The sequence below is a fragment of the Hypomesus transpacificus genome, chromosome 15 (genome assembly GCF_021917145.1).
Source record: "Hypomesus transpacificus isolate Combined female chromosome 15, fHypTra1, whole genome shotgun sequence".
NCBI lineage: Eukaryota > Metazoa > Chordata > Actinopteri > Osmeriformes > Osmeridae > Hypomesus > Hypomesus transpacificus.
The window spans coordinates 5,577,321-5,587,155 of record NC_061074.1 but is presented as its reverse complement, the minus strand read 5'-3'; the positions used below and the strand labels follow the sequence as shown (position 1 = coordinate 5,587,155).

At 41.0% G+C, this 9,835-nt stretch overlaps 1 protein-coding gene across 1 annotated transcript; it reads right to left on the bottom strand.

The window, feature by feature from the left end:
• Positions 1 to 3: 3 nt before the first annotated feature.
• Positions 4 to 8,044, bottom strand: foxn1 (forkhead box N1). Its single transcript, XM_047035889.1, has 9 exons — positions 7,844 to 8,044; positions 5,845 to 5,986; positions 4,633 to 4,968; positions 4,033 to 4,137; positions 3,271 to 3,401; positions 2,561 to 2,657; positions 1,226 to 1,433; positions 475 to 936; positions 4 to 328 (listed from the first exon to the last, which is right to left on the bottom strand). The coding sequence occupies exons 2-9, from the start codon at positions 5,965 to 5,967 to the stop codon at positions 24 to 26; spliced, it is 1,767 nt and encodes a 588-aa protein (XP_046891845.1). The 5' UTR covers positions 5,968 to 5,986; positions 7,844 to 8,044; the 3' UTR covers positions 4 to 23.
• Between the last annotated feature and the right edge of the window lie 1,791 nt (positions 8,045 to 9,835).

Here is a 9,835-nt window from a genome sequence, read left to right as displayed (position 1 = left end):
AGAAGAAGCACCATTTCCTGGGTTCAGAGTAGGGGTATAGGGGTGGTCCCTGTGGAAGTGCAATACAAAGCCAGGTTTTCCACAACTGGGAAAGCAGTGGTGTACAATCCATTCATTTGGTGGTCTGGGTCACCTCCAAGACCTATGTTCTTTTCCTCGTGTGGATTACCTCGACCAATGGCAATGACCTCAGATGAATGATTAGCAGACGGAAGGCTGGAGGCCTGAAGAAGGTAGGAAGGAAAGGCAGAGATGGGGGAGGTAGAAGTAATGACCACCAGCGAATCAGGGGCCAGACTGTCCTCTCTCAGATGCTCCCACAAGTTACCTGAGAGGAGAGAAAACAGAAGTTAATACTTCCAAAAATGTCTCAAGTCTCCTTTCCATTTCTGTCTGTCACCCTCATAAACCCTCTCTCTTTCTGTTTTTCCCTCTCTCTCTTTCTCTCACACTCTCTAAACATTTATGATTTACCATGAATCTGCAGGTCTGTCAGACTAGGGTTGAGCATGTCAATGTCGTTACTAGTGTCCCCATCCATCAGCAGTTCCTGCATGCTTTTGGGGCCCATGCCAAAGTCCACCTGCAGGTTGGTGCTGTAGCCCTGATGCATCTGTCCCACCAGAGGGGAGTCCAGGCTACCTGTGGTTGAGGGGACTCCTGAGGATGGCTGCTGCCCACAGGAAGCATAGAAGGGGAAGGGGTGTGGAGCAGAGGTTGGCAGGTAGCCTTGGGGATGCTGCCCGGTCGTCAGGGAGGGAGAGGGGACTTGGGAGTGTAAGGGGCATGGGGGAGGCAGGCAAGGCTGGGGCAGGGGGAAAGATGATGTAGAATGGGTGAAATGAGATGAGGGTCGGGATGTTGAGTTTTGGCTGTGGAAGATGGATTTGGACTTGAGTTTATTTGGTTTCTCTCCCAGTAGACGGTCCAGATCTTCTGCAAGGAAGAAGACAGGAAGTGTCTGGGTAAATTGACATGCACACGAACATGGTCACTTCCAGCTTGTGGTCTGAATGGCAATTCAGTGTACTCAATGAACCAGAACCAGTACAGGTACTGCAGGTTATAATGTTAGTGTCACTTAAAGGACCCGTAATACAACTGTCTGTTGTATAAACCAATAATACGCCAAGCAATGACTGTCAGTAGAGGAACAATTTACTTAGATAATGACCTTGGTTACCAGTTTTCATGGTTTCACTCAGGTTACATGTAGAGTGCTCACCTGGTCGGGCCATGCTCTTGCGGACTGTCAACGGATCTTTGCGGCGCCACTTGTGCAGTTCCTCCTGCATCTTCTCCACCTTGGCTGGGTTCAGCGCCCAAAGGCAGCCCTTTCGGGAGGAGTTTCCACTCTTGTTCTCCACTTTCTCAAAGCACTTGTTCAGAGACAGGTTATGACGAACGGAGTTCTTCCATCCGTCAGGGGCCGTCTGGAGGAAGGAATAAAGTGAGAGAGAAAGGGAGACAGAAGAAAATATGAGAGCAGGACGAGGGCATCTTTTTTTGCACACACAATACATGTTAATTATGAAATGGTATGTTATATAAATGGCACAGTAATTGCAGTTGAATGAGATAATCACAGTGAGGGTGTGGTACACAGTACAAATGTATTAGTGTTGTACACATCAGTATCGTAGCATACAGAATGTGCTCCAATGAAATATTACTATGATGAGTATTATTATTGTAAATATCTGAGTTCAATTAAAGAGTGATTACAATATACAAAACTTTGTGATCCAGCAGAGCAGATTTAGGAACCGAAAAGATCAGTAAATATTCACAACCCTTAGGACTGTTATTATAATATAATAATTATTTAACGAACCCTGCAGGAATATGCAGGAATTAATACAAATATAATTCTACCTCTGTGAAGGACTAGTTTCTGTGGAAGTGGTAGTACATAGAACCACATCTTGATGGAGGGTTACTGCCTCAGACCTTAGGAATGCTTTCTGAGCGAAAAACTCATGCTTAGGCTTTGATGACTTAACTAGCAAAGCAGCTGCTTTGCATTTTGGAACGATCACACTTTGAATCAACAGTTCAGTTTTGCTCAAAGGCAGAGACAGACACGGTTAAAATATTTTACTGTTGATTGTTCTTCTACAGGTACAGTCTTGCACTTTTTGGGGGGGTTCATGTTGTTTGTATTTGCAACTTGTATAACTGCATGTTCTTATAAGTCTTCCTTTGGCACTTGTTTAGTTTTTCACAATGTATGCTTCATGTTTTGGCTGCTTGCAATGTTTGGGACTACCTCGTTGTTATGATCAGTGACCTATGCTCTTTTTGTAAAGCTCTCTCTTGGAAGTCTCTTTGGATAAAAGCGTCTGCTAAATGCAATTTTTTTTTATGTAAATGTATGGGAAGTAGGGCTGGGCGATATATACAAAAATGTGATATCTCGATATTGTCAACATTTTTACTATATTCGATACATATCTCGATATGTTTGCATTTGCTTTTAAATAATAAAAAAACATGATTTGATGATGTAAATGTTACCGTTTTTCTTTGCACTATGTGGTTTAGATCAATAACAAAGTACCTTAAAATAGGGGAAGTTTTCGGTCATGAAGCTGTAGATCTCACTTACAGGCAGACTTCCAGTCTTGCTGTTTCTCAAGGCCATAAAGATGAGAATGCTAGAGAAAAACAGAGAGCAAAAATACATGTTAAATGAATAGTAAATTCATAAATAAATTAAGACATACATTTTCACTAACACTAGCGTTTACCATACAAGAAAAATGTCACTTCATAAGAGCAAAGGTGACGTTTCCAAGGTGACGTTTACCCCTCCCAGGTTGGCCTACACACAAGCATCTGAAGCTTTTGTAGGAAGAGAACATATGCATGTCAATAATAGCTATACTACTACAAGTACATTAGTTCAGTAAGAAATGTAAATGTTGCAGTTTGTTGTGTTGAGGACAAGAGTCCATCCACACCTGCAAGCCTCAGGGACAAATTGAGGAAACATGCTCTATAAAGATTCAGATTTGATCATGTATAACAATTACACTTTTGGAATTTGGGCAAAAAGGGTATCAAATTGAATGTTGAGACTATGTGTTCTGCATACAAAAAGTGTTGATTGGATGTTAAAAGTATTCACTTGTCACAGTCATATGATTGGTTCACTTCAAAATTATATCACTTATGATAACTAAATTATGAGATGAAAACTAAATGTTTGGTGGTGATATGTCATGGTAGGCGTAATGAAACACCTGTACGGTTAAGAGGGTTAGTTACCTGTAGGAGTACACAGGTTTTGGGAAGAGGGATGTCACAGGACTGTCTTGGAGAGGTGGTGTGGACAGGCCCTGGAGAGAGTATGGTGAATTGTTTGATTGTCTACTTGCGGAGTATGTACCTGGTGAAAACTGCAGACACAGATACAGACAAACACATGAACACATACACACACATACATACACAATTAATATGCGTGAATGGTAGACTTCTGATACTTAGAAAAGGGGCTAGCACTGCAAATAAAGTTCAATTAATCCGTAGTACAGTGAGACAAGACTGTCAGCATATTCCAGAAAGTACAATAGCACTCCTGTATCCTGTATAGCTTTCAAGTTGGGGTTGACTTTTGAATATCACTTATACAAAACTAAAATTCAATTAAATCATCTGAGAAACCTAGAACCAATCACACTTACAGTCACCTGCAGCCTGTACAGCCACTTCTACTTTGAAGAGAATGAATTATACTGTTTGAATCCTGAGCAACATGTTGGTAAAGGTAAAGTTGTGGTAGTCCTTTGAATTAACTTTTTTAAAGCTTATCACAAGCCTAAACTCACCCAACAAAACATAGTTTTGCACTGGCATATGCCATTTTTGAAGCAAAGAGATGCTTGCTTTGGAATTAGGAGGTTTGGCTAAGGGATACCTAGTGCATGCCAAACCTTCCAGTGTGTGAAGGGAAACATCACACAAGCTAACATTACACAAATCAATCAAACTAAGCTCCATCCAGCTTGTTTGTCATGGTACACTCACCTGCTGCAGGGGAGCTAGCGGATTGTAGGTGGCATGGCTGGAAGACAGGAAGCATGAAGGCTCCTCTGGTGCACCTGGTGGTTCTGGGAATGTGTGCTGGGAGTCCTATGCAGGGAGGGATGACACAAGCATGATGTAACACTGGGTAGAGAACCAAAGGAGATTCATTGGCTTGGAATGTGTGTGGGTGTTACTGTGTGTGTGAGTGTGTTTGTGTGTGTGTTTGTGTGTGTGTGTGTGGCTTTGTCTATGCATGGTCTCGCTTCCGGCCATGCCACAGAATATACACCACAGATACACAGTGTCTAGATGGAGGGATATTGTGCTCATGTCTTGGCAAGTCTTATTTTTTCTACCAACATGTGTTTCAATTGCCTGCTACAGTAGTTCTCTTTCATACAACAGAACTATTCAACTCTGTTTTTTTTAGCAATTGGCAAGGTTTAGCTACCTATCATTCATGTCACATCTAAAGACATTAAGCCGATGGCCATACCTCTTTAAGTGACTAACAGTTCGAGCAGCTCTGTATACCTATGAGAATGTTTTATCTATTTACTCTGTGGTGAAAAATAAGATGTCTTGGCAACGGTAGCATACCATTAGTCTGTTCACCTGGAGGCCACTGTACGTCTCCCAGGGTGGCTGTTCCCCTTGGTGGCTGCTGCCCGTGTATGTTTCCGAGAAACCATTAAGGCATATGAAGGGATGGGAGCTGGGGGCCACGCATCCAGCAGACCCTCCATCGCTGTACTGTCGGCGGTAGGGGTGGAAACGGCCAGACTGGTCTGACCCCCGCCCTGACCTTTGATACGATCCAGATCCAGTGGTGGCTCCATCTACGCTGTGTCTCCTGCAGGTGTCCACTGCTGTGTTCCTTCGACTGAAGGGGGTGTTCTCTAGCTTGGGGAAGTAGGCCGCTCTGCTCTCTTCACACTGTGACGTATGGAGGACAAGATGCACAGTACATCCACACACACAAGCAAGGGGATGAGATTAGATTAGATGAGGCCTCATAGAAAATGAACACTTATAATGAGACAAAGGTGTGACCGTTTTGAACAGTTTTATGCATGCAACTCATATTTACATCAATGTACTGTACTTGGAAGTTACAGTCTAAATCATGCATGTGTTTGTATAGTGGGACAGAGACAGTAGTACAGTTTCAGCATGTATCATGACCTTTTGCTCCATACTCTCTTTATTTTGGATATAGATACAGTATGAGATATCAACCAATAGTCTGTGAAAAAGTATGAACATTGAGTCAAAAACAAACCTATTTGAACTTTGAACTGAAGACTGCGAAAACATTATACATTTCATTAATATTCATAACCACAATTTCATTTCCTGATTTATTTCTCAGGCCTGTTTTGGAGTGAGCATGTCTGCATTATGTACAGCCCCTGCAGAATCTGATCAAACTCAAGTATTTGCAGTCATATATCACATCCCTGAGAGCTGTAATTAATTAGTCCTGGTGAGGGAAATTTGATTAATAGTGAGATAAAACACATTTCCTCAGGACATATTGTCCATGAAAAGGTTCTTTGAAAAACAGTCACGACCTTGTGATTTGCTTGTAATATCTCTCTTGGCAACCAAACAGCTGTCAGCTTCTGGTTAACTCCAGAGCACACAGTATTTGGCGTAGACCAGGTGCGTAGTGAAGGAATAGATGGAGCTAGCATAGGGCCCCAGGTCTGAATTAAAACAAGAGGATGCAGTCCTTTGCCCAAGGCGAACAGCTGGAGTCATTTTGTGTATAACTATGCAAGTATAACAGATGAAGAGGAAGTCAAATACCTCTGACTGTGCCATCTGCTGGCAGGAAGCTCCCACACGTTCGCTGGTGTGTGGGTTAGCCTGGGATGTGTCTGGGGTCTGGTTGCAGCTAGGGGGAAAGCTTGAAGTTGAGTCCCTGGACATGTCGCACCCAAGTCAGCATCTGTAAAGGTCAAAACTTTGGTAAGAGGTTCAAGACAAGATGTCTATGGAGAGGGGCCCCTTCCTCCTCAGTTTACCGTGCTGTTATCTGATCGTGGTGAAGGTGAGAGGCACGTGGCTGAGGTTCCAGTAAGGGAAACCACATCCCACATCCCACAACCCAACACCTTCAACCAAACTCATTAAAAAGGGCAACAAACCATGACGGTTATCTCACACACAGCCAACAGGTATCCCTAAGTAAAAGATTCTTCCTAGGCGAGGGATCGAATGTAGACCCCTATTTCACCACTAACTGTCAGATTTTATCAGCTTATCTTTCCTTGTATATTTTCTTTTTTTGTTTTACCCGCTAACACTTACCACTCTCACAACTGTGGTTTTCTGCGGTGTAAGTAAAACATGTATTTGTGCAAAATGGTGGAAGGTTACCTTTTTTTGCCAACTCCACCATCTCACCATGGGAAAAATCGTAAATAGTGAAAATCATCTGTGATTAAAATAAAATAAATCCGGGGTTTATCCTAAGGGTTATTCTCTGGGTAAGCCAATTAATAAGTAGTCTTCTATTGTTTAAGGCTGCTGGTCTTTCTTCTAAGTGTCAATGTCAACTATTTTATAAGCAGTATTACTCCCCATTAAACTGAACTGTTGTCTTGTTTCTGAATGTGTCTCAGTTGTCACAGCCCAAGGAAACCGCCTTGCACTTAAAGAGTTTGACTGACACAAGTAATGGACTATGAACAGCTACATTTTCACTTTCATCCATCATGTAATTAGTAAGATCTAATTTCTCTTTTTCATTCTGTTGGGTCAACTGTTGTTTTACAAAACACTGAGAACCCTTGTCATCAAGGTTCTTCCAGAGGGGCAAAAAACAAAAATAAATTGATCTCAGATTTTTACCTTCTCTTAACATCAGTTGTTTACCACTGATACCATGTACAACTAAGAAACCAAAAATATATACTGTATATCACTGTTGGGGTGATTGTGTACTGTCCGGTTTCAATAAAAGGTTTGGTTCAAAATAATAAACCACACTTAAATCCTGAACTAGGGCTGAAAAAGCAGGTATGAACTGTCGAGACACTGTTTTTTTTTACAGTATTAGGGTCAAGGTTAGAGACCGGCTTTACAGTTGTTGAATGAGGGTTTGGTAATAAAAGTGACTCACTCAAGTAGTTCTATAATTCTGTTTACATTCACACATTTTATCAATCCAAACCTTGAGACCAGACCCTGATAATTTTCATGTTTTTGTCTGGTAGACATGTGACTGTGGAATATGGCTTTAGGCATAAAGTCCATACCTTTTTGAGAATGATTTATGTCAATTATGCAATTGTGATTAAAGGAGTTAAAGGGCTAGACATGAATACACCAATGAACAGTATGCCATATGGAGGAGGCTTGCTGCAGCATGTTCAAAACGCCCATTGCAAGGCTGCTTAACCTTACTTTTGAAAGTTTGATGATAAAACCTCCAGCACAGCTAGAGTGAATCTCCAGATACAAGATTAGGCAGCAACTGTTAAGTAGCTTCAGGTTGACACTGGAGGTCAAAATTCGATGATTTCTCACAAGACAAGAAAACCCATTACTTCTTACATCTGGTTCATGTGGCACACACATACACGTACACAAAACATAAGTCACTTACCACTTGCACTGATTAGCAAATATTGGTCATTGTTGGTACCAATGAGAACAAGTGTCAAGTGATTGATCCAAACAAGTTTGCTAAATTAAAGTGACAAAATTACTACATTTAATAAGTTACTAAATTACTTTCTTTTTAGTCCTAACCACAACAAAGAATATTATCTAGATTATGAAACATTCTGTAAATCCATACCCAGATGTGATCCAGTGGCAGGCAGTCAGTCAGGTGCTGGTTTGATGGTGTGGGTTTAGGTCAATGTCAGGTGTGCCACTCACAGTCAGGTGGATCCCATGCTAAGGTGCTCCTTTGGTTGTTTTCAGCTCTCAGAAAGCATGAGAACGTTTTCAAACCTTAGCCACACACCCTTTTTTAGATAGAGCTGTCTTTGAGAGAAGGAGGTGCACTCTAAACAGGTGAGGCCCTCCTCCAATCTTTTATAGAGTCAGATTGACAGGATGAATGACTGGAGAAAGAGAGAGAGGGAGAGATAAAAGAAGTGTGTCAATGCAGGTAAATTCCTATCCTACACTCTAAGTGAACCAGGAAAGCAATACCCATTCACTGTTATGTTTTATAAACCATGTCCTGACTGAGAGGGCGAGGCAAAGTGATAGATAGACTTGGGGGATGAATTACAGATTGAATAAACTCTAATATTACAGTAGGAGGTCTAAAGATCTGGTGAATTAGCCCTGGATGTCCTTTCTCTTAGAAATAGGGGTTTCTACAGGCTGGAATGCGGCAAAATAGTCTGAAGGGCATTTTATTGAAATGACACCAAACCCAGCTGCCTTCTGGGTAATTAGGCCTGGAGCTCTGGGTTGTCCTCTTTTGCCATATCATATTGTACAGAACAATACTTGAATGTTCTCTTTATCCACAGAGAAAAAACATGTTCTGAGCACGCAGTATTCGTCATCAGTGTGAAGTGCAATAAAAGATGAACATTTAGGAAAACAATACGTCACTACACTTAAATCATGACAGTAAGCCTGCCAGTCATGATCATACTTTGAGTCACATAAAAGGAGTTTTAAAATGAACAGTACATATAAACTGTGAACTATTATATTTCTGCCTTGAAAAATTATTTTCCTTTCTCCAAACTATTCTCCAAACAGTAACCATGCATAGTTCGGCACCTTTTCAACACCTCACCTCTTTACAGACTGACAGGCATTTCAAAAACATAATACAGATGACAACATGATCAGAATCAGAATCAGAATTGTGTTTAATCACCAAGTAAGTGTTCACAAACAAGGAATGTACTTTGGTGGGCAGGTGCATACAGTAAACATAATAAACATATTGAATCCTAAAATCTTAAAGTGTGTGTGCTATCCTTAAATATACAGGGAAGGGTTCAGGGTTAAATCACGGCCTGAACTGATTGACGATAATTATTTTGGCAGGATTTTGGATTCAGTAACAAAAAGTACATACACATGTTCATTTAATGTGGGAATGGAATTAAGTTACCTGGATTTATCTCTGCCCATCTTTAGTGCATGTGATGCTTGCGCTGCAATGTGGCGCAGTGGCACACCTGCCAACTTGAGTAAACCTGCCCTCTACTGAGTAAACAGCTGCCGTTCTGGGCCTTCAGTCTTCCTTCAGCAAATGTACAAATGTACAAATTTGCACCCCACAGCTTGACACACACTGCAATTCCTGCTTTGACTAAACACCTACAACTACGCACTTAACACAGGCTGGACTGACAACAACAGCATTTTTAAAAAAAAACTAGCCAGACTGTGGTTTTAGTTTTACACAGATACATGGTCAAATGTTCAGACATGTTAGTGAAAATGAGAGACGTTTTAAATTCATTTGTTTATTTCTACATCATAATGTTGTTGATACACAGTGTAAAAGTCACTGGCAATTAGCATGGTCACATAAATAGGTTGACAATATGTTATCCTAAAATCAAATTCCACATCTTGGGTCTATGAAATAATGATTTATGAGTTATTTTTAGAAAATAAGGAAAAAACTGTCCTCAGGGCACTTATACGATATAATTCACTTTGGGATCAAGAAACTTTATACATTTTTTGGGGGGGGTTTGCACTAGAAGGAGAAGTTAAACTGGGGCGTTAGCATGCTGGGGTTTATTCTACAATGAAATGCTACAAATGACTGCTACAACTAAATGTTTATTAGCCATCTTGAGAC

Coding starts and splice junctions, on each gene's coding strand:
- foxn1 (XM_047035889.1), bottom strand. CDS start 5,967: ATGTCCAGGGACTCAACTTCAAGCTTTCCCCCTAGCTGCAACCAGACC. Junction 3,402..4,032: donor CGCTAGCTCCCCTGCAGCAG/GTGAGTGTACCA, acceptor CTGTGTCTGCAG/TTTTCACCAGGTACATACTC. Junction 329..474: donor GACAGACCTGCAGATTCATG/GTAAATCATAAA, acceptor CTCTCCTCTCAG/GTAACTTGTGGGAGCATCTG.